Genomic DNA, 24,724 nt, shown 5'->3' with positions numbered 1-24,724 from the left:
CTACAGGAGTGGCAAGGATCCTAATTGCTAAAAACTGGAAAAAAGAAACTGTGCCAACGAAAAAAGAATGGCAAGACAAACTGTTAGAGTATATTGAACTGGCTAGATTAACAGAGGCAATTAGAGATCACACTAGACTAGAGTTTCAAAAAGCAGGGGTAAAATGACAGTAAGAGCTGTTTGACAGTGGAATTTGCTGCCAAGGAGTGTGGTGGAGTCTCCTTCTTTGGAGGTCTTTAAGCAGAGGCTTGACAACCATATGTCAGGAGTGCTCTGATGGTGTTTCCTGCTTGGCAGGGGGTTGGACTCGATGGCCCTGGTGGTCTCTTCCAACTCTATGATTCTATGATTCTAATGCAGAGAATACTTCACAAAACAGGGCCCTAAAATACATACCTGGACTTGTTTCGATTAATGTCTGCAGGAGACTTCGTGGATATTTAAGTTATAATTAGAAAAATCTTAATGATTATTCAGAAAGGAAACAGCTTATAAAAAGTAAATAAGGAGGCCAGATCCAGGATAAAGGAAGTCTTTTATTTGGTTGTTTGTGTTGTTGTATGTTATGCTCATTGTTTGTTATGTTCACGTTTAATGAGGGTGGATTTCTGTGTTGGGGGGTTGGGGGTTTATGTTATGTTGTAAATAAAACTTCCAATAAAATTTTAAAAAATAAATAAATAGATGATTCTAGGGGTCCTTTCCAACTCTACAACACTATGATTCTATAAACCCTGAACTCTCTGCAACAGTACACACACACACCCCACTGATGCGCTCCCCCTCGCCCCCTGCCACATACCTGGGGTCATGTCTTTTGGCCGGAGGCTGACCTTGCGGTGCTGACCATCAGAGCCGCCCAGCCAGGCAGCGGCCGACAGGGCTGGTTCCCACCACACCTCCGTGGGAGGATAGAGGTCGTCCTGGAAGAACTCTTTCTGTGGGGAGAAGGGGCAGGACAGAAGCACAGAGGGCATCAGTCCGTGGGTCACTCAGCCTGCGCACCCCACATGGTGGGAAGGTTCGGGAGAGAGAAAGGATTCATTCGTGCAGAGCCTAACCTGTGGAACTCCCTCCCACCGGAGGGGGCGATGATGATCCCTGACTTTAAAAGAGGACGAGACAAAATAATGGAGGGGAGGGCTGCTTAAAGCCATCCAGGGTGGGGCGCCACCAATGCCTCCTGGGGCAGCTGCTTCCATAGTTTCCCTGTGTGTAGGAATGATCACTGGGTGTGGAGCACACTCCCCGCTCGCGGGCAGCCTCAGCTGCCTGCAAGCGTGACTTGGGGTGTGGGGCACACTGCCCCCATAGATAAAGCCACAGCTGTCTGAACATCTGAACATCTTGCCCTCTGTCTAACCTTTTGCCATCTCGATAGTCTGCAGTGTCCTGTCTGTGACCTTTGTCTCCTTCATCATACAGTTGTAACTCGCAAGACGAATGCCTCGGAAGACGAAAAACTCGCAAGATGAAAGAGTTTTTCGTTTTCTGAGTTGCTTCGCAAGACGAATTTCCCTATGGACTTGCTTCGCAAGATGAAACGTCTTGCGCCTTTTTTTTTAAACCGCCAATGCCTTCCTACGGGAAACCGTCAATACACAGCAGTGCTTCGCAAGACAAAAAAACTCGTATAACGAAAAAACTCACAGAACGAATTAATTTCGTCTTGCGAGGCACCACTGTACATTGTGCAAGGAGGAAATGATGCGGTGGAAGCAGGTGCCAAAATAACTTTGTACCACCCCACGATCTCGGGACTGGAAGATGTGTAAAGGTCACAGCCCAAAATGTATCTGCCTGCCTGGGTTTGCATATTGTGTCAATAAAAGGAGCCTCCACAGAGCTGGCCGGCAGCTTGCTTGCAGCTCACCTGTGCGCAGCTCACCTGCATTACCAACTCCTGCCTTATTTCCTTCACTTCACCTTTGTGCCAGGTGAAGCAGTACTTCCTTTTATCTGCCCTGAATCTGTGGAACTCCCTCCCACAAGAGGCAGGGATGCCCAGGAAGTTAGATGGCTTTAAAAGATTGGGCAAATTCCTGGAGGATGAGGAGAGGGCTCTGCGTGGCTCCTAGCTGGGATAGCCAGGAGTGAGTAATTTGTCTCTCTTCCTTTTGGTCCCTGCCCAGCGATGGACGCTGAGACACTCAGGTCTGACTGCAAATCCTCGCCCGGCTGGGCCTGTTCCGAAAAGGAGCGGGGCCACTCTGGGAAGCTTGCCGAGATGCCAGCTTGGGGTGCCGTTGTGGCTGGGGGTGGGCAGGGCAAAGGGGCAGGGCATTGTTCGGAGAAGGTGACAAGACCTTTCACGGTGCTGCCTCTATACTCCGAGCCTTCCCTCCTCCTCCTCCCCTGCCAGAGACCAAGAGGCCCAGTACCCTACCTTCACCCGGGGCACCCGGAAGGCCACGGGCTCAATGGAGGTCTGGCGGAGGCGCAGGGCTCTGGCAATCTCCACTTCCCGAACGTCGCACTCCGTCTTGGGCAGGAACTGGTAGCCCTGCGGAAGTCAAGAGGTCAGGACCTTGCGGGGACACCTTTCCCAGAGCACGGCTGCAAGGGCACAGCAACGCCCTCTGCCCTCCCAGGGCCTTTGGAAGTGGAGCAGGGGGCACATCTGGGCACCCGCCACGTCACACTCAACCCTTGGGGTTGTTACTCTAGTAACTCCACAAGTGCTCTGCCCAGAACAACCACAAGAGGGCAGACCAGAAGCAGGTTTTGCAGACCGGAAAAGGGGGCAGAGAGGAGTCGTCAGCCCCCTGGAACTTGCCTGCCCCACAGGACGCAGTTCTGGTTGGTCACAGGGACGGATGCCTTGGCATTCCCAGTAACAGCTCAAGAGGCTGCTGGATTCCGGCTCATTCTGTCTGCCACCCCTGCGTTTCCCTGGCCCCCACTCCAAATTCAGGGGTCCTCCCCACCTGAGCCAGGAGGTTTCACTGACAGCTGTTCTGCGGGCATTTTCTCCTCACCTCCAAATCTTGCAAACCCACATTCTTTCCCTTTTTTAAGGAACCAAGCCATAGCCCTCATGGCTGCAGAGGAAAGCCCAGAGAGGTGGACTGAATCAAACAAGACTCCCCCGGGCCAAAGGGGGGTGACTTCCCTTACTGCGCGTGGCTCCATCTCTCCCAGGGACATAACTGCTGCCCAGATCCCCCCCCCCCACACACCGCTGCCACCTTACCTTATGGGGATCACTGGACGGAAAGCTGTTGCACTCCAGGAAGAAGGGTGCCTCTGGGACCACCTCGTAGATGTACACCCTGGTGTCACCCTAAACATGCGGCAGAGAGAAGAGGCTTTGAAGGGCGGGGGGGGGGGGCAGCCTGCCTTCCCTGAGCAAGAGGGGGGTGGTCTGGGATCTGAGTCAGAAGGAATGGGGGCAGGGAAGGTACCTAGAAAGGGGGCGCCTGGGCTGGCCTCAGGGTCAGAAGGGCTATTCACCCAGCTGGGCTCATGGTGGCCAAGCCCCTCCGGGACTCAGCGCCAGGAGACTGGCATGACTCTTCCCACCCCCAGATCTGGAAAGTGAGCAAAACAGACCCTGTGCTACCCGAAAAACAAAGAACGGGTTTTCTAAAGTTTGGCACCCATTTAAGCAAATGCGTTGAAGCCGCCCTTCCGTCGAGGCTCCTATGGAAAAAACCTCCTTGGCTCATGTGCTTATGAAGGACCACCGTCTGGAAATAGAATGCTGTTTTTGGAAATTCCACCCAGTCCCTCCTCTCTCCTCAAGACCGGCCTTCCTTCCTTCCTTCCTTCCTTCCTTCCTTCCTTCCTTCCTTCCCCCTTCTTGCTTTGATATTTTCCCTTTGTTGTTGTTATTGCTTGTTGCATATTAAAAAGGTAAAGGGACCCCCTGACCATTAGGTCCAGTCATGGCCGACTCTGGGGTTGTGGCTCTCATCTCGCTTTATTGCCTGAGGGAGCGGGTATACAGCTTCCGGGTCATGTGGCCAGCATGACTAAGCCGCTTCTGGCGAACCAGAGCAGTGCACAGAAACGCCATTTACCTTCCCGCTGGAGCTGTACCTATTTATCTACTTGCACTTTGACGTGCTTTTGAACTGCTAGGTTGGCAGGAGCAGGGACCGAGCAACGGGAACTCACCCCGTTGTGGGGATTCGAACCGCCAACCTTCTGATCAGCAAGTCCTAGGCCCTGTGGTTTAACCCACAGCGCCACCCACGTCCCACTTGTTGCATATTAGAAATGAAAATAAAAACGATTGCAAGGAAAGGAAAGAGAAAAAGGAAAGAGCAAGGCTGCTCGCCCAGCCCAGCCCCTGGTGGGGGGCAGCAACTGCTGACTTCAGCAACAAACAACACCTCCCCCCCCCCCACACACACTTCCTTGCCTTGCCCCCTTTCCTGTCGGCCAGAGAGATGCTCTAAGTCTGCCCGGTTGCAGACTGGCCCCCTATTCCCCTGCACTGGAAGTGGAACGCAGCACCTCCGCACTGCCACTATGGGGTTCAGCATCTTCACCCCCAGCCTGACCCTGCAGGCCATTTCTGCTGCTGCTGCTCCCGGAGGATCAGGCCCAGGGCCCCCCGCTCACCTTGCCCGTGAGGAAGACCACGCCTGTGTCTGCGTCGTAGAAGGGGATGAGGGTGGACGGCGAGACATCAAGGCCGACCGTGGCCACCGGTGGCCCCAGAGACTCCGCCGGGTGGAGGGAGAGCTGTCGCTCGCTGCGGCTGCGGGAGGAGGAGGAGGAGATGCTGCTGGGATCGGGGCCGGCTGGGGCTCCTGGGAGGCAGCATTGGAAGGAGGGGAAAGCCGGCATTTTTTCATCTCCGCCAAGCTAAGCAGTTGGCTCCTTACCTCTCTCGCCCCGACCTAGCCACAGTGATCCATGCAACGGTCACCTCCAGACTGGATTATTGTAACTCGCTCTACGTGGGGCTGCCCTTGAGACTGACCCAGAAACTCCAGCGGGTGCAGAATGCCGCGGCGAGGCTCCTTATGGGGTCCTTGCCACGGGATCACATTCACCCAGTGCTATACCAGCTGCACTGGCTCCCAGTGGAGTACAGGGTCAGGTTTAAGATGCTGGTTTTAACCTTTAAAGCCCTATACGGCCTAGGACCCTCATACCTATGGTACCAACTCTTCTGTTATGTCCCACAGAGGACCTGACGGTCTTCAAACAAAAACATCTTGGAGGTCCCAGGCCACAGGGAGGTTAGGCTGGTCTCAGCCAGAGCCAGGGCTTTTTCGGCTGTGGCTCCGATCTGGTGGAACGCTCTGTCACAAGAGACTAGGGCCCTGCGGGACTTGACATCTTTTGGCAGCGCCTGCAAGACAGAGCTGTTCCACCAGGCCTTTGGCCAAGGCACAGTCCGACCCCCTCCTTTGGTAATCCTCACAGAACGCTAGCCCAATGGTTGCCATTAATTTGAATTGATTTTAGAATGAATTGATTTTAGAATGCTGTGTTGCTTTTATTGTTGTAAGCCGCTCTGAGCACGGCTTCGTCTGGGGAGGGCGGGATATAAATAAAAAAATGTTGTTGTTGTTGTTGTTATATGAATGAGAGTCGATGTGGCTGGGGAAACTCAGCCAGATGGGCGGGGTACAAATAATAAATTATTATTATTATTATTATTATTATTATTATTATTATTATTATTACCTGTCAAAGCCCGACACTAGCAGGTATTTGCCTCCGCAAACCCAGACGATGCGAGCGCCCCGTCCACCTTCGGGCCCTGGGCCCTCCTGTGAAGAGAGACGGATGCCTCAGAGAGCAGGGGCCATGGCTTCTCTCTAGGTGGCCCCCCAAGACAGGAAACAGTGGCTGCCAACAGGGCCCTCCAGAGCTGACCCTTGGGACTCTCCCTGGGGTGAGGCCACCTGCTTCTCCGCCAAGCCCCCCCTCCCTGGGAAACTGCCTCACACAGAGTCACAATATCGGTCCACCCACCCCAGCATTGCCTGCACTGACTGGCAGCAGGGAGAACATGCCCCCCCCCCCGTTCCTGAATAAGAGGCCTTCTTCCTCCTCTCCCCCTCCTCATCTCTGCTCATCTCTTCCTGCCAAGTATCCCCTCGACTCACCTGCAGGGGCTGGGAAGCTTTTCGGGGCTCGTAGACCCTCACTCGGCCATCCTTGCAGACGGTGGCCAGGCGGCGTCCGTCGGGGCTCCAGGCCAAGCTGAAGATCTGAAAGGCCCCCAAGAGGTCAGTCTCCTCACTCTGGAGGGCTGGGCCAGTCCCAATCCTTGGGCACCAGGCAGGGGGCTCCCTCCAGGTCCAGCTTCCTCTGAAGGGCACTTCTGGCGCCTCTCCTCATGACTCCCAGTCTCGGCTGGCTTTCATTTTAACATGGCAGGCTGTGCCCTGTGGAACTCCCTGCCACTAGAGGGTGAGGCAGGAACCCTCCTTTCCTCCCTCTGTGCAGATGCCTTTTGAAAAATTTACTTCATTTTAGACAGGCCTTTGTAATACAGTGGAACCTCGGCTGTTGAACACAATCCATTCCGGAAGACTGTTTGACTTCTGAAATGTTTGACGACCAAGGTGCAACGGCCGGCCGGCAAATTCCATCGAGAAAATGGAGAAACGCAACTCGGAAGACGTTTGACTTCCGAGGTGCGTTTGAAAACGGAAGCATTCACTTCCGGGTTTTCGGCGTTTGGGTTCTGAATCGTTCGGCTTCCGAGACACTCAAAAACTGAGGTTCCGCTGTATTAACGTTCCTTTCTAGCCGCTTAGAATTATTATTTTTACAGACTCCTTTGCTGATTTTATTCTCATACACTGCAACACCACCTGGAAATGCTTTTTAAATATAAAATTGTGGCTGATAAGTATGCAAATGGGGGTAAAGTCACCAAGGGGGGGGGCTGTCTGGTATGAACTGGTGGCGCATGGAGGGGGCTGAGACCTCCCTCTGCTGATTCTGCTGCCCCCCCCTTGCAGAAAGGGAGGGAGCCAAGATGCTTGCTGGGCCTTCCTACCTGGTCCCTGTGTCCCTCCAGCCTCAGCACCTCCCCGCCAGAACGCAGGTCCCAGATCCGGACGCTCATGTCATAGGATGAGGAAGCCAGGATGTCCGCAGCCAGGGGGTGGAACTGGATGGAGTAGATCTTCTCCGTGTGGCCTGGGGGGGGGGGGGGAGAAGACGCCTGCTAGCTGGGCTCTAAGCTGGCCAAACCCCCTCAGGCCAGAGGACCAAGGGAGAGAAAAGCCAGGCAGTGACATGATATACAATGAATTGAAGAAAATGTTTAAAAAAACCAGAAGCCTTTTTATTAGGTATTTTAGGTCAAGACATACCAAAAGAAATGAGGACTTTATTTACGTATGCCACTACAGCAGCAAGAATGTTGATTGCACAAAACTGGAAGACTGGAGAAATACCAACTAAAGAACAATGGCAAGAGAAGCTGATGAACTATGCAGAACTGGCAAAAATGACAGGAAAAGACAACAGAGACTTTGAAAAAGATTGGGAACCATTCATCTTATATTTGCAGAAACAAAGAAAGGCAATAGACTTGATGGCAGGATTTAAATAAACATCCACATTATTAGCATCAGGAAATGTTTGGAAGATAGTGAAATAAGATGAGGTATTTAATTTTATTTTTATGTTATTAATAACCGTTCCTGTTAAGAGATAGCAAAGTGGGTGAAAATAGAAACAAACCAGAAATGCAAGTTGGGGGAAGTCTTGGAGGGGAGGGAGGAAGGAATATATAGTAAATGTTAAGAATTTGAGATGTATGTAATGAATGAAAATGAAAAATGAATAAAAAATTAAAAACAGAAAACAGAAAATCGGGGCAGGGGGAGTTTCACCTTGTAGAACCAATTCAGGCTCCAGGATTGTCTTCTGCAGACCTCCCTCCTCCACCCTCCACAGCCGGATCCTGGCGTCTTCTCCAGCTGCGCCAGAGGAAACAAGGGGGCAAGTGTGAGAGCCCATCGTGCCATGCTGAGGGCGACCCTGGCTGCAGAGAACCCTCCACCCTGATGCCCGGCCCGGGACCTGAGCCCAGACAATGCAGGAAGGCAAGAGCGCAGGGCTCCGGAGCAGTCTCGCTTCGGGAATTCCCGCAGGAACCCCAGTGGCTGCTCTGGGTGTGTGTGTGTGGGTCACATACCAATCGCCAGGCGCTGCAGGTCAAAGGGGTCCCAGCACAGGTCGGAGACGGGCGTCCCGTTCTGGATGGTGGGGAGCGATGTGTCCGGGAGGCGGCCTGGCTTGGAGAGCTGGGGAGGAGGGCAGGGTGAGTCTCCGAGAAAGGCAGGTGGGGGGCGCTCTCCTCTGCCCTCCCCCCAAGACGGGGGCCTTCATGGGCACCCCACTTCTGCCGCTCCAGTGGGTATGCGATGTACTCCATTGGAGCAGTCAAATACAACATTCCTTGTCTGCCTAGAGTGGACACAGACAGGGGGGTGTTGATCCAGCCAGTTGAACTTCCTGTTACACCTGGTCTGGAGTATCGTCCCCCTGCGTGTGACCAGGTAGGTGGGCGGGACCCTTGCAGACCCCACAAAAGGTCCAGTCACCCAGCCCTCTTCCTCTCTTGATGCTCCTCTCTTGCATTTTGGCCACTGGTCCTGATGCTGTCTGCTGGCCAGCAGCACATGGGCCGATCCTTATATGGATTTAAGCCACACTTTATCTGTAACTACAGGCTAAAGCCTGCCTTCAGGGATCCAACCGTGAACTGAATGTGAGTAAACTTTTCATTACTTATAAGGAAGACTCTTGTGTCTTTATTTCTTTTAGGAGGGAATCAAAGGGGTCTTACCAGGAATATACTCCAATCTGGGCATGCCGGATTGGATTGCTTAACTATTAAAAGGAATCTGCAACTAGCTGCTTGCTGTGTAAAAGGGGGAACGAGCTCTGCCACATGTAACTCACTAGCGTGAGTGAGGAAGGATAATATTTAATCAATATTGTTCAAACCTGCCCAAATAATTCAATATCTTCTCAAACCAATCCTCCTCCTTCTCACTGACCTTAAACCTTTTCATTTTAACTGTGAAGATACATAAAATGAAAGGGTTTAAGGTCAGTGAGGAGGAGGAGGATTGGTTTGAGAAGATATTGAATTATTTGGGCAGGTTTGAACAAATTGGGGCAATTAAAATGTTACAAATTAAATAAACCTTGTGGAGGGAGGAGTGTTAAGGTACATAGAATTGTACATATGGTTGATTTGAATATGTTATTATTGATTATGTATACCCAATGTATCAGCCACCTGGTGGGTTTCACTGTTTGTTTTCACTGTTTGTGTTTTGATTGTTGGTAATAAAAAATAAAAAATAAAATTAATATCCTCTCCTACTACCAACAACATTCCTACAGAGCGCAAGCTGGCGGGTGCTGGTGCTCTCAGGAACCAAAGAGCCCAGGACCAAAGATGGAAGGCATTGGAAGCTGCCTGCCACCCAGCCAGAGCAGTGGGGCATCAACCCAGTGTTGCCCACTCTGACTGGCAGCCGCTCCCCTGGGTCCTATGCAGCCGTTCCTGAAGGCTGAGCCTCGCGCATGCGAGGATGGCGATTAGCAGTGGAGCCTGCGGGGGGGGGGGGGAGCTTCCCCTATGAGGCTCTGCCAATGCAGGCGGGCATCCGGCTGGGCAGCTGCCCCTGAAAGGCGCCTCTTCTGTCACGGTCCCCTTACCTCCAAGACAGCCACCTGCCCTCCGGCAGAGAGCAGTGGGATGGCCACACGCTGCCGGTTGGCGCAGAAGCCGTCGCACTCCCCTGGCGTGGTCAGGTTCAGCCCCCGGAGGTTGGTGATGTGGGTGCTGCGGTGAAGCACAGCCCCCTGGATGTGGCGGAACCCCGAGCTGGGTCCTGGGGGCAAAGAGGCGGGTGACAGGGGGGCAGGAGATAGGGAGGGACACCCTCTCCCCCCTCCCTGGTGGAAAACGCAGAACCACCTCTGTGCGCCGGCAGCGCGGTGGGGAGAGGGGGTTTGCCAGGTGCCCCCCAAACTCCCTCCGAGCGGCACAGGTTGTGGGTCCCACCTGGGAGGTGGGTGGCAGGAATCTTACCCAGAATGCTCTGCAGGGACCGCTGGCTGGGGCTGGAGGCAAAGCCGCTGGTGGCCGAGAGGGAGGGTGTTGTGGCACCAGAGGGAGACGTCAGGGAGCTGGTGGGGGACGAGAGGGGGCTGCCAGCCTGGGAGAGGGGAGAGAGAGCAAGCCTCAGAGCATTGCAGGGGGCTGTCCCTTTCAGTCATATAAGATCCACGGTGCTCCTGGACTAGCAAACGCCCTGGGCTCTGGAGATGCTGGGAATGGCTATCGATCGCTCGTGGCCACAGTGGCTACCCTCTGCTCCTCCTCCCAGTCAGAGGAGGAAGCGATGCTTTTGAACCCCAGTTTCTGGAAACCCCAAGAGGGGAGAAGACTCTTGTGCTCAGATCCTACTTGCTGGAAATCTGGCTGGCCACTGTGAGAACAGGATACTGGACTAAATAATAATAATAATAATAATAATAATAATAATGATAATAATAATAATTATTATTATTTATTTATACCCCGCCCTTCCAGGTTCAAAAACCATGCTCAGGGTGGCTAACAACAAATTTAAAACACTTAACTATAAAAGCAGCATAAAATACAGTATAAAAACACGAATAACAATAAAATTCAAAAATAAAAAATCAATTAGATAATCCAATTAGATGGGGCACTGGCCTGACTCTTCTTAAGTTCTTAGGGGAGAAGGAGCCGGGCAGAGGGTTGTCAGGAGCAGGGGCGGAGGAAGGGGTGTGTGGTGGGGGCGGTCCGCCCCAGGTGTCACCTCTGAGGGGGGTGACAAAATGCCAGGCGGCACTCACCACGGTGCCTGCAGTGCGCCCGAGCCACACATCTCTCCTGGGAGTGACGCGGTGGCTTGGGTGCCCGCAGGCTCCGCACTGCCTCAAACGGTCTGCCCGCCGCCTCTCTCCCAGCTGTAGGGTGGCTGAGTGGGAGGAGGCAAGCATCCTGGCCTGGCTGGCCCCGCCCCTGGTCAAGAGAGCTCTGGAGAGGTCCAGAAGCCAGAGGATCCCCTCTGGAAAGGACTCTGCAGGGCCTTGGTCTTTGCCTGGGGCTCAACCCCACCCCTCAGTCTCGGTCCAGTAGACCTGAAGGAGCGTCTCCTCCCCCATCGTTCAGCCCGGACACTGAGGTCCAGCGCCAAGGGCCTTCTGGCAGTTCCCTCACTGTGAGAAGCTAAGTCACAGGGAACTGGGCAGAGGGCCTTCTCAGTGGTGGCACCCGCCCTGTGGAACGCCCTCCCACCAGATGTCAAAGAGAACAACAACTACCAGACTTTTAGAAGACATCTGAAGGCAGCCCTGTTTAGAGAAGCTTTTAATGTTTGATGTATCACAGTATTTTAATATTCTTTTGGAAGCCGCCCAGAGTGGCTGGAGAAACCCAGCCAGATGGGTGAGGTATAAATAAAAAATTATTATTATTATTATTATTATTATTATTATTATTATTATTATTATTATTCCCACCCTGGCCCCTGGCTTCCAAGCCTGCAGCTGGCATGAGCACAGGTGCCAGGAGGCCAGGGAGGCAGTGGTGGCACCTTCCAAAATGCACTAGGCTTGTCTTCCCGGGAGCATCTTTGTGTCTGCATTGCCCAGCCGTCCAGAGCAGGGAAGAACCATCTAGCCTTGGAACCTCCAAACTGTGGATCTGCAGGGGACCCATAGAGTCATCTAGCTCAGCCGCTTGCAGAGGAGAAACCACAACTTCCTGCACAAGTAACTATGGATGGAGATGTCGGGGGGAGCAGCAGGACTGTCTTGCCAGGGGTTTGGGGGCTCTCACTCTCACCTCCGGGTCCTCGGTCTGGTCCCCTGGCCCTGGCTGGGCGGAGAGGTCGGGGGTTTGGTGCTCCTGGAGGCAGGGAGAGATGAAGGCCTTGCTGGGCCTTTGGGCAGGATGGAGGCTGATCTTCCCCACCTGAGAGGAGGAGGAGGAGGAAGAGGGAGCCGTCAGCAGCTGGGAGAGAGAACCAGAGGCAGAAGGTCTCCTAGATGGGGCCACGGAGGCTGGGGGGCAACGGGGGCTGCCTATCCAGGCTTCAGAAGCAGCTCCTGAATGGTAGAATTTTATTATTACGGTCACAGACCAGTTCTGGCTCACTTACAATATCAGGAAAATCATAAAACACAACAGGGATACAATGGTACCTCAGGTTACATACGCTTCAGGTTACAGACGCTTCAGGTTACAGACTCCACTAACCCAGAAATAGTACCTCGGGTTAAGAACTTCGCTTCAGGATGAGAACAGAAATCGTGTTCCAGCAGCGCAGCGGCAGCAGAAGGCCCCATTAGCTAAAGTGGTGCTTCAGGTTAAGAAGAGTTTCAGGTTAAGTACGGACCTCCGGAACGAATTAAGTATTTAACCTGAGGTACCACTGTACATTGAATTGCTATTGGGTATAACAGAGACAATTCCAATATATTGGCAGTTAAAAAAATAAATATACTAAATATTGATCACTAAAATATAACCTAAAATTATCATTTAAAACCTTAATCATTCTGAGAAGCAGCTCCTCAAAGCCCCTCTCCCTCCCCAAAAGGGTTCAAAATTAGCCGGGCGCCAGGTGCATTTTGTGACGGGGAATTGTATGATGGAGAAGTCTTGGAGCCGCATCCAGCGACTGAGGTCAACCTGACCGCTGCTGGCGCTGAGAGAGAAATGCCACCCCAAACACACAAGTTCAAATCTAGCACAATACTTTATATAACATATGCAATAACATGGGGCTTGGCCCCTGCAATTGTGGCCAAAACCATAAGTCATTTGAGTGATTAATATTTACAGATACCGGCATCCATGTATATACATACACAAACACACAGGCCGGCATTTGTAAATATTAATTACTCAAATGACTTATGGTTTTGGCCACAATTGCAGGGGCTGAGCCCATTTATGCTTGCGGTGTCCAATTAAGAATTCCTATTAAAAACGATGTATCAACAATGTGTTACTGATGCAAATTGTTTATTAGTTCATGGGTTTCGGAAAAATAATTAGAAACTGCAGCTGGCCGGGGGGTGGAAAAGGCAATCTGTGTTCCAGGAGCCAGGTGGCAAATAGCTTTTCTACTCCCGTTTCTAACACTGCCCCCAAGTTTCAGGCACAGCTGAGGGGGAACTTGGCAGAAAGAGCCCCTGGGCACAGAAGCAGAGACCTCTCAGGGCCTGGCAGGGGGGCACGGAGGGCACTGCCCGGCCTCTGAAGCCTCCTGAGGTGCCGCCTGGAAGACTCGGTCAGGCCAGCAGAGGACATCCCCGGGTCTAGAGGAGCTGGAGAGGCTTTCAGGGTTGTTGTTGTGGGGCAGGGAGCCTTTTCTTCCAGCCCAGAGCAGCCATCGCCAGTCACCTGGTGGGCAAGGGGTGGGCGGGCAGACAAGGGCACTCACCTGGCTGTTGTCTCCGGACCACCAGGCCTGCGCGGAGGCCGCAGGGACGTTTCCTGCGCAGTCGGGGAACAAGTCTTTGTGGAACTCCTGTGTGGACTGAAGGACAGGCTGTGAGTGAGCCCCGTGGGACTGGCCACCTCCAGGCCCGGCCACCCGTCCCTTCTTATCCTGCCCACCAATGCCCCAACGCTGCCCGTTTACCTTCCGGGGCACCACATAGCTGATGGGGGCAATGCCAGCTTCGCTCAGCTGCAGGACCCGCATCACCTCGCAGCCCATGACGTCCAGGGCGAGTTTGGGCACCTGGGCAACACCCTGGGACTTGGTGTCTGTCAGGCACTGGTTGACTGGGCAAAAGGGAGAGAGAAAGAGAGAGTGGCGACAGGTGCCCAAGGGCGGCTCCTGAGAAGGCAGCCCAGAGGCAGCCGTCTCTCCAAAGTGGGGCTTGTCATCATACTACCAGCCAGCAAGGCGGAGTAGAGAGAGACTTTCAGGACCCTGAACTGGCAGTCCTCTTCTTTGGCACTTGAGGGTGCCCAATAACAGGCCCTGGCACAATGCTCACACATGGGATGCCCGGCAGCTGGCTACTCGCCCAAGAAGTGGAAGCCAAAGGCAGAGCAGGGGTTGAGTCCCTGGAGGTGCCACGTCTGCAAACAGCAGAGCCTTTTTTTGCCCGGGAGGTGGCCCCTCTGCCAGTGCCAACTTGCTCTCTCTGCTCCCAACCCCTCCCTCGGCAGCTGTGGGGAAGGACGTGGGGAGCAGGGCACCACCGGGAACCTGCAGAGTCAGACCCGGGCAGGAGGAAGGTTGGGGTCTGCTTTCTGCTGACAGTCACAGAAGGCCCACCCAGCTTGGCACTGCCTGCACTGACAAGCAGCAACCCTGACTCTCTAGGGTTATGGGCTCAGCCCTGCTGGAGGTGCTGCCATTGGGGGTTGAGCCAGGGATGTTCTCGGGCCACGGTTTTCCTTCCCCATGGCTTTCCCCCCTCTCTCAGGCCAGGGAGGGCACACAAGGGGCCAGGCCAGATGCCCAACTCTCTCCAGGGCCAGGAAGAGCAGCGCCTGAGCCAGGAGCCCAAACCTCTGGAGAGGGTCTCAGATGCTCACCTTCTGCCAGGGCTGGCTGGCTGGGCAGCACCTCATAGCAGAAGAGGACGTTTTCCCCCTGGAAGAAAAGGGCCAGACTGAGCAAATCCTGGCTTCTTCCCCTGCAAACTGCCTTCCTCCCCCCCCCCCCAATATATTTTTATTATTTTCCTCCTTAAATAACATTTTCAACGTTACAACACGACGATATCAAACACAAAACCTCTCTGCTCTGCCGAACATACGACTTCCAGGTTTTCCATTTCAAATCCAATCGTGCAATTTACATCTTTAACCTATTGTCCACATTGTAGGATTTATTTCTATCCTGCTTGTGTCCTCAAGTTTTTACAGTTGTTATACAAATATGCAATAAATTTACTCCAGTCCCTTTGGAATTTCTGATAGTCCTGGGCTCAGATCCTGCAAGTCAGTCTGGCCAGTTCGGCAAAGTCCATCATCTTCGCCTGCCACTCAGCAATGGTAGCTACCTCCTGTAACTTCCACTTTGGGGCCAATAACATTCTCGCTGCCACTGTGGCGTACATAAATAGTCTTTGGTCTATCTTTGCAATTTCCTCTCCCATCAAACCTAGCAAAAATGCTTCCGGTTTTTCGGGGAAGGTGTATCTAAACATCTTTTTTAGTTCATTATAGATCATTTCCCAGAATGTTTTTACTTTGTCACAGGTCCACCACGTATGATAAAAGTTACCGTCTGATTCTTTGCATTTCCAGCATGTTTTCTCTCTCGTTCTATACATTTTAGCTACGTTTACTGGTGTCAAATACCATCTGTACATCATCTTCATTACCTTTTCTTTTAATGCCATAAATGCTGTAAATTTTAAATTTTCATTCCACAATCTTATGCATGAATCACACTCAATGTTATACCCATAATCTAATGCCCATTTTATCATGACTTCTTTCACTTCCTCTTCTTTAGTAAACCATTCTAACAACAAATTGCACATCTTGGATAATAATTTACTTCTGACGCCTTCCAACGGTTCAATTTGGAATCTTGATTTTTTATTTTCAAAACCAGCCTTCCTCTTATCTCCATTAAATATATCATTCACTTGATGATATTGCAACCAACCTGTAAGTAAACCTTCAATTTGATCATATGGCTTAAGTTTTAGACCTTGTTCGGTTTCCATCAGTATCTCTTCATATGTAGCCCACCTTCCCTCCATATTTTATTTTTTAACCGTCAGTACCTCAGTGGGTGAAATCCACCATGGTGTTTTCTTTTCCAATAATTTTTTATTTCTTCCCCATACATCATAAATTGACCTTCTAATCACATGATTCAGGAAACCTTTATGTACTTTCACTTTATCAAACCAAAGGTAAGAATGCCACCCAAATCTATTATCATGACCTTCCAAGTCCAGAAGGTCTGTATTTTCCAACATTATCCATTCCTTTAACCAGCAGAGACATGACACTTCATAATAGAGTTTCAAATCTGGCATGGCGAATCCACCTCTTTCTTTTTTTATCTATTAACAATTTGAATTTTATCCTAGGTTTCCCCCCCCCCCCCCCGCTAGATGACTCTTGATAATACTTTTTGCCACTCTTTAAATTGTTTTGTCCCTTTGATCACTGGAATAGTTTGAAATAGAAATAACATTCTGGGTAGTACATTCATTTTTGATATTCTGCCAGAAAATGACAACTTTAATCTGTCCCATATTTCCAAATCCTTCTTGATTTCCTTCCATGTGGTTTCATAATTATCCTTAAGCAAATTAATATTTTTTAATGTCAACCAGATTCCTAAATATTTCACTTTTGTTAAGACCATAATGCGAACTGCCTTCCTTGGCCTCCCCAGGGAGGAGGGAAGAGGCAGCAGACCCAGGAGAGCAAGGGGCGAGCGCTTACCTTCCCTGCCAGGACGAGGAGGCCGGTGTTGGGGTCAAAGAGCGGGATCAGGGCCCTGCAACACAAACACAAAAAAGGTCACCTCTGAGAGGAGAGGACAAACAAAGAGCAGTGGCTGGGTTTGGGCACAAGTACTATTATTATTATTAGTAGTAGTAGTAAAGGTAAAGGGACCCCTGACTGTTAGGTCCAGTGGCAGACGACTCTGGGGTTGCGGCGCTCATCTCGCTTTACTGGCCAAGGGAGCTGGCGTTTGTCTGCAGACAGTTTTTCTGGGTCATGTGGCCAGCATGACTGAGCTGCTTCTAGCGAACCAGAGCAGCACACGGAAATGCAGTTTACCTTCCCGCCGGAGCCGTACCTATTGATCTACTTGCGCTGGTGTGCTTTCAAACTGCTAGGTGGGCAGGAGCAGGGACCAAACAACAGGAGCTCACCCTGTCGCGGAGATTTGAACTGCCGACCTTCTGATCGGCAAGCCTTAGGTTCAGTGGTTTAACCCACAGAGCCACCTGCGTCCCTTAGTAGTAGTAGTATACCACCTTTCATTCATGGATTTCAGGGCAATCCTTTTCTTCTTGTGGCTTCTGCTTGTGGGATGCTCTCCCAGGAAAGCTCACCCGGTGCCTGCATTATATATCTTTAGGCGACAGGCGAAAATGTTCCTCTTCAAAGAGGCCTTGGGCTGATCAATATTCTACAGCCTTTTAGATGTGTCTATGGGAAGGCGGGGTATTGTTTTGTTTTGGTTTTAACTATTTATTGGTGCTTTTATCTCATGTTTTTATCTTGTGGATCACCCTGGGATCTTTGGATGAAGGGCGGTATATAAATCTAAATAATAATAATAATAATAATAATAATAATACAAGGTAAAACACTAAATACATAATAAAAACAAGAAATAACAAACCGATAGCTTTCCACTATGATTCCTGTCATGGGCTAGATGATTCTCTCTCTCTCTCTCTCTCTCTCTATATATATATATATTGAATTTTATAACAATTAATGATACAAATCTCCTTCAGCATGTTATTTACAATTATTCTCCCTCCCCTCCTCTGGACGTCCCTCACCTCCCCCTCTGCTGAGTTATTATCGTATCCTGCTTTTCCCACACAAAAATAAAACCCCTTATCATTCCTCTGAAATATCCGTTACTCAAATGAAATTGTGAAAGTCTATTTGAATCCTGCCAGTGAATCCAGTCCATTCTGGGCCAGAGGATTCTGCACATTTAGTTCTGTGGCTCCATGAGAACCTTCCGCCAATGCAAGCATCGCCCAGCGCAATTTATCTCCTGTTTCAGTAGCGCGGCAACGACTCTCCAAGAGAATTTGGCAATGGGGACGTTGGGGGAGAGGAAGAGGAGAGGATATTGGAGGGCGGGGGAAGATTCCGAAAAGGAAGGCTGAAAGGATGAGCGGGGAAGAGGGAACAGGACAGGAGCAGTTCATAAAACAACGTGTGGCCAGAGGAAAGTGGACAGAGAGGTTTCTTCTTCCTATTGTGATAAGAATTTTAAGGTCTTAGATATATATTAGATGTTCATAAATGTACCAAGCAAGCACATACATAGATGAGCACAGGAAGACCGACCCGAAACCATTTTTGATTCCCAAACTGAGCAAATGTTTTCTCTGCAAGGTCAAAGGAAAATGGAAAAGCCTCCCCATTGTCTTTTCCTGTCTTAAGGGTATGTCTGTGTTTGAATAGGGTGAGCCTGTGACCTGGCTCAGGAACTAAGTATTCATCATTACAAAAGACTGGCCAGGCTCCCCAGGGTATCCAATCAAGTAAGCATTAATAGGTAACCTGCCAGACAGGAGATAAACAACGCACTCAGATTTCTGTTGTAGACCGCCCCTTCTGTGATGTAGGTATGATGTGTCTGGGGGTGGTCTTGGACTCCAAGGCGGGCAATTTAAAATGTCTCTGTAAGGGCGGACACACCTTTGTTCTGGGTCCTCCTCCCTCCTGCGTGTGGCGAGTGAGGACCCTGTTGCAACAGATCAATAAAGATCAGGCTTATGAGGTGCTTTGCTTCTCAATATTCTCTGGTTGTCCTCTGTTATTTTCTCCTACCGATAGGGAACCCACGTAAGGACTCTATATGGGCTCTTGGATACCCCATAAGGGAAAAGGGGCAGATTTTTACTGTTTACAACACTAACATCCAATGAGGCTGAACATTAGAAGATTCAGGACTGGCAGAAGAATGGACTTTTCCTGCAAGCTGAATCCTCATTTCTGCTCCAGAACCAGCAGCAGTCGCAAATGAGGCTTTTTTACTTGGTATTATGTCACAAGAAATTTAAAAAACTGCCCGACCTATATTTATGTATAGGCGACCACCGCAGCTAGGATTCTAATCGCCAAAAACTGGAAAAGTAATAACATTCCCACGAAAACTGACTGGTTAGAAAAAGTGATTGAGTACTCCCAGCTTGCAAAATTATCTGGGAGATAAAGAGGAAACGCCACACAAAGAGTCAACAAAGATTGATCAATATTCAATGATTATCTCAAAATTGATATAGAAAACACAAATCTCCCGACAGATGTATAAATAAATCTAATAAACAGAGAGGTTAGACAAGAGGAAAGACGTTAATTATTACAAAGGATAAACAAAATACTGTAAGCAATATTCTCTCCTGTCTGTCAAGGTACCTGATAAATGTTTTGCTGATTGCATTGCTGTCATACCTCGGGTTACAGACGCTTCAGGTTGCACGTTTTCGTGTTGTGCACTCTACCAAACCCAGAAGTACCGGAACAGGCTACTTCTGGGTTTCGGCGTTCGCGCATGCACAGAAACACTAAATCATGCTTTGCACATGCGCAGAAGCACCGAATTTCAACCCACGCATATGCAGACGCGGCACTGTGGGTTGCGAATGCTGCGGGTTGCCAACATGCCTCCCACAAGAATCACGTTCGCAACCCGAATGTCCACTGTACTGGGCAGTCTGGCCATTCTTTTGAGATGGTTCTTGGATCCAGGTCACAGGCCCACCCTAGGTAAAGGTAAAGGGACCCCTGACCATTAGGTCCAGTCGTGGCCGACTCTGGGGTTGGGGCGCTCATCTCGCTTTATTGGCCGAGGGAGCCGGCGACACAGCTTCCGGGTCATGTGGCCAGCAGGACTAAGCCGCTTCTGGCGAACCAGAGCAGTGCACAGAAACGCTGTTTACCTTCCCGCCAGAGCGGTACCTATTTATCTACTTGCACTTTGAGGTGCTTTCGAACTGCTAGGTTGGTAGGAGCTGGGACCGAGCAACAGGAGCTCACCCTGTCGCGGGGATTTGAACCACGACCTTCTGATCAGCAAGTCCTAGGCTCTGTGGTTTAACCCACAGCGCCACCCACGTCCCAGGCCCACCCTATTCATACACAAATAAGCCTGTAAGACAGGAATTGTAGGATTTGAAAGTGAAAAGAACCATTGGGAGAGGTTTTCCCAAGGTATTTCCTTCTGCAGATGAATATTTGGGGTCATGAAGAGTCAAGATGGCTCCTATGGTTTATGTATGAGCCTTCATTTTATTTATGACACCTTAGAATTCTTACGAGTCCAGATGGCTACCTCCACTGTTGGAGGCTACAGGCCTCCAAACACTAGTTTGCTGGGAATTAGGATTCGATTCACAGGATTCGATTGCAGAGTTGGAAGGGACCCCGAGGGTAATCTAGTCCAACCCCTTGCCGTGCAGGAATCTTTTTGTGCAGCGAGGGACTCGAACCCACGACCCCAAGATTAATAGTCCCATGCTCTACTGAGCTATCCCCTATCCGTACTGATCGATGGCGCCCTCCCTGCCCTGGCTGCTCCGCAGGACTGTGAGAACAGCTCTGGGCACCTCCCCCTCCCTGCCTCCGGTTTATGGCTTCCCATGTCAGCCTCCTGTAATATACAACCTCAAGGCTGACAGAGGCTGCGGCCCAACGCTGCCCTGGCACTGCCAGCCTCCCCTTTCTGCAGGTAGCTGGCCTTCCCACGCTCGCAAGGGCGCTGGAGGAGGAAGTGGAGCCCAGGCCCTCACCCGGGGTGGCAAAATTCCCAGGAGGCCAGCCTTCGCCCAAAGAGGGCAGCTATTGTGGTCTGACCTAGGAAGGCTATTTTTGTCTCTCGTTTTGGGATGCAAGGAAGTCTCCCTTGCTCGCCCCCCGCACCCCTTTTCCAGCTGCCTGGGGTTTGGCCTTCTCCAAATCAGACGGGACCCCGGCTGCCTGGCTGGGCTTAGGAGACCCAGAGGCTGCTCATGTCACTCCCAGAGGCAGCTCAATGGGGGAACCCATCAAAGATGGAGAATGCCCCAAAGGGAGACAAGTCGAGGGAGCCCCAGTTAATGAGCCAAGGGCTTGTGATAAGAATTTTAAGTTCTTAGATATATGTTAAATGTTCATAAATGTACCAACCAAGCACATACATAGATCAGCACAGGAAGACTGACCTGAAACCATTTTTGGCTCCCAAGCTGACCAAATGTTTTCTCTGCAAAGTCAAAGGAAAACGGAAAAGCCTCCCCATGCCTGTGTACGAACAGGGTGAGCCTGTGGCCAGACTCAGGAACTAAGTATTTATCCTTACAAAAAACTGGCCAGACTTGTCAAGCACCCCAGGGTATCCAATCAAGTGAGCATTAACAGGTAACCTGCCAAACAGGAGGTAAACAAAGCACTCAGATTTCTGCTGTAGACCGCACTTTCTGTGATGTAGGTATGATGTGTCTGGGGGGTGGTCTTGAGGTACACCCCTTCTGTGATGTATGTATGATGTTTCTGGGGGTGTTCTTGGACTCCAGGGTGGGCAATTTAAAATGTCTATATAAGGACGGGCACACCTTTGTTTGGGGTTCCTCCTCCTTTCCTGTGTGTGAGGAGAGCACCCTGTTGCAACAGTTAATAAAGATCAGGCTTACGAGCTGCTTTGCTTCTCAATATTCTATGCTTGGCCTCTGTTATTTTCTCCTACCAATAGGGAACCTACATAAGGACTCTATATGGGCTCTTGGATACCCCATAAGGGGAAAAGGGCAGATTGTTTTTACAACAGACTCAGGGCATGGGAAGGGTCCTGCGACAAGCAGGCAGAGACTTGGGGGGGGGGGTCTCTCCCAGGAAGCTCCTGGCACCCACAAGAAGACCCATCCCCTTCTTCTGGAGGAACCTTTGGAGCCAAAGCAGAAGAGGCCCTGAAGCCTCTGCCGCAAGTGGGAGACCCAAAGGCGAGGCAGAGAGGAGGAGAAAGACGAGCTGTGGAGCGTTGCTTCGTGTCCTCTCCCTGCATGAGTCAGGATCATGGCCAGAGCCCTGGAGTCGGCTCAACCGGTCTCAGCTGGGCCTCCTCCCCACAAACAGGCTCGGCTGGTCTTCCCACCTGGCGGCAGAAGCGCCTCTGAGAGGCAGCACGCCTGGCTGGCTGCGGGACCATCCCGGCACGAGGCTGGGTGTGGCGGCTGGCACCAGGGCGCATCCAGAGACGCTTCGGGAGCCTGGGTGTCTCGGAGGGTGACTGAGCTGGGCGGGGGAAGCCAGGCAGCGCCCACAGGTTTCAAACCACTGTGGGCGATTGCAGGATGCAAGCTATGCGTTGGTCGATGGAACTGCTGGGCTAAGCTGGCTGGAAGGGCTGGTTCTTTATTTGGACGAAGGGGTCAGGAAAGGGGTCTTCCCTCAAAGGGGGGAGGCGTGTGGACCAGGAGACAAGTGGGAGAGATGGGGCAAAGGCCCAGCACTGCCCCACGAGGAGCAGCACCCAAGAAATGGTGTGTCCTCTTCTACTGCGCCTGCCTGCTCCATGGAGCCATAGAATGGTGGACCTGGAAGGCACCCTGGGGGTCATCCATCCCAGCCCCCTGCCTTGCAGAAATTACCACTAAAGCATCCACGACAGACGGCCATCCCAACTCTGCTTAGAAACCTCCAAGGAAGGAGTCTGCCATCTTCCTCTTGCCATCAGAAAGTTGTGGGGTGCCTCAGGGTTCTGTCCTCTCCCCCATGCTTTTCAACATCTACATGCAGCCACTGGGAGAGATCATCAGGGGGTTTGGGTTGGGTGTCCATCAATATGCGGATGATACCCAGCTCTACCTCTCTTTCAAATCAGAATCAATGAAGGCGGTGAAGGTCCTGTGTGAGTGTCTGGAGGCAGTTGGAGGATGGATGGTGGCTAACAGATTGGCGTTGAATCCTGACAAGACAGAAGTACTGTTTTGGGGGGACAGGAGGCAGGCAGGTGTGGGGGACTCCCTGGTCCTGAATGGGGCAAGTGTGCCCCTGAAGGACAAGGGGCACAGCCTGGGAGTCATTTTGGACTCAATTCTGTGTCCAGGATGGCTGTCTACCAGCTCCATCTGGTACGCAGGATGAGACCCTACCTGCCCGCGGACTGTCTCGCCAGAGTGGTGCATGCTCTAGTTATCTCCTGCTTGGACTACTGCCATGCACTCTATGTGGGGCTACCTTTGAAGGTGACCCGGAAACACAACTAATCCAGAATGCAGCAGCTAGACTGGGAGCACCGCCGAGAGTGGTGGGTCTTGAAAGACCTACATTTGCTCCCAGCACGTTTCTGAGCACAATTCAAAGTGTTGGTGCTGACCTTGAAAGCCCTAAATGGCCTCGGTCCAGTATACCTGAAGGAGCGTCTCCACCCCCATCGTTCTACCCAGACATTGAGGTCCAGTGCCAAGGGCCTTCTGGCGGTTCCCTCCCTGCGAGATGTGAGGTTACAGGGAGCCAGGCAGAGGGCCTTCTCAGTGGTGGCACCCACCCTGTGGAACGCCCGCCCACCAGATGTCAAAGAGAAGAACAACTACCAGACTTTTAGAAGACATCTGAAGGCAGGCCTGTTTAGGGAAGCTTTTAATGTTTAACGGACTACTGTATTTTAATATTTTGTTGATAATAATAATAATAATAATAATAATAATAATAATAATAATAAACAAAAAACTCCTGATGTTTAGTCCAAAGTCCCCCAAATAACCACTGGCCTGGGACAAACAGCAGAGACCCCCCACCTGACTGGAGGGCAGGGGGAGCAGGATCCCCCCAGCCTCATGGTTGTGGTCTCAGCTGCCAGGTCCACGCAGGGGCTTCAGTTTCCAGCAGGTGGGGGGGGGGAGGCAGAGAAGGTGCAAAAGACCAGAAGGGAAGCACACACCCCAGTTTAGTGCTCAGCCCCACCGGAGAGCAAGCCGGGAAGCGGCTATGCCAGGCTTCGCTGGCAGAGGGGCTGTGCCCGGAGGGGGGAATAGTAGGGCCTGGAGCAAGAGGGGGGGTCCTGCCCCACAGTGCCCGCTCCCTGGATGCAGCACGAAGGAAGAAGGTGGCAGATCATCACCTAACCAGGGAAAAGCAGACCCTGTTGGCAGGGGAGACATAGCAGGGCCCCCCTCTCACACACAAACACACAAGGTCAAAACCAGCTGGGTGAGGGAGGAAGGAGCGATTATTTCTGTGCCAGCCACTTGCCTGACACCTTTTGTCTAAGACCCAGTTCCTTGTTCCGTCTGTGAGTCAGGCACCTCTTTTGCCTATTCTTCTTTACCGCAGTACGTGGCAGAAAAGAGCTATAGGGAGAAGCTACCTGGGCACCCCACCTGCAGATACAACCGCCAAGAAGCCGCAGTAGGGCGTGCCAGCCAGAAGCCCTCTGGGCACGTGCAAAGCGCTGGCACTGGCCAACCAGAACTGTGTGTGTGTTTTTGTGGGGAGTTTATTGTGTGTGTGTGTGTGTTTGTGTGTGCATGCTCTCATGGGGTTCTGTCGAGGCTCACAGACCCTGCCAGGCTGGGAGGACGGATCTGTCACTCTCAAAGCGGACACTTTGGCTCTGCCATGTTGGGAGCTGTGCCAGCGGGCATCTTGCCAAGTGTGTGCCCAACAGTTTAACTCAGGAGCAGGCCCCCAGGCACTCGCAGCCTTGCACAGCCCTTGAAAGAGCCTTCCGCCTGGGGAGGAGCCCCCTCCGGAGCCTACCCCCCAGGACAACAATGGGGTGTGGGGCTTTGGCCACCTGCTTCAGCCCCTTGAGCTTCTCAAGGCTGCCTCTTCTGAGCCAAGCACATGGAAAGAGGAGAGGGAAGGGGGCTTGCCTTTCAGGGGGGGGCGCTCTCCCATCTCCTCTGGGGCTCCTGCCCAGAGCAGCGGCCAGAGGGAGGGGGCTGATGCCCATCATCTCAGGTTCATGAGTTTGAGCCCCACGTTGGGCATTGTAGGGGGTTCAACAAGATGATCCAACTCTGTGATTCTGTGATCTCCGTAACCCCCTCCCCAAGGAATGGAAGAACG

At 51.6% G+C, this 24,724-nt stretch overlaps 1 protein-coding gene across 1 annotated transcript in view; it reads right to left on the bottom strand.

Moving 5' to 3' along the window:
• The window catches only part of LOC310664350 (coronin-7-like), a 103,754-nt gene that overhangs the window by 2,693 nt on the left and 76,337 nt on the right, over positions 1-24,724 (bottom strand). The window contains 16 exon segments of the mRNA XM_083413392.1: positions 803-938; positions 2,387-2,503; positions 3,194-3,283; positions 4,570-4,708; positions 5,647-5,732; positions 6,072-6,176; positions 6,974-7,116; positions 7,818-7,904; positions 8,123-8,231; positions 9,661-9,836; positions 10,037-10,163; positions 11,825-11,953; positions 13,431-13,526; positions 13,632-13,777; positions 14,543-14,600; positions 16,421-16,475. Of these exon segments, the coding sequence (XP_083269518.1) occupies positions 803-938; positions 2,387-2,503; positions 3,194-3,283; positions 4,570-4,708; positions 5,647-5,732; positions 6,072-6,176; positions 6,974-7,116; positions 7,818-7,904; positions 8,123-8,231; positions 9,661-9,836; positions 10,037-10,163; positions 11,825-11,953; positions 13,431-13,526; positions 13,632-13,777; positions 14,543-14,600; positions 16,421-16,475 (1,799 nt within the window).

The sequence above is a fragment of the Podarcis tiliguerta genome, assembly GCF_965153285.1.
Source record: "Podarcis tiliguerta genome assembly, chromosome: 14".
Classification (NCBI taxonomy): domain Eukaryota; kingdom Metazoa; phylum Chordata; class Lepidosauria; order Squamata; family Lacertidae; genus Podarcis; species Podarcis tiliguerta.
Note: the sequence above shows the minus strand (reverse complement) of the source record. Positions and strands in the feature narration are given on the sequence as shown.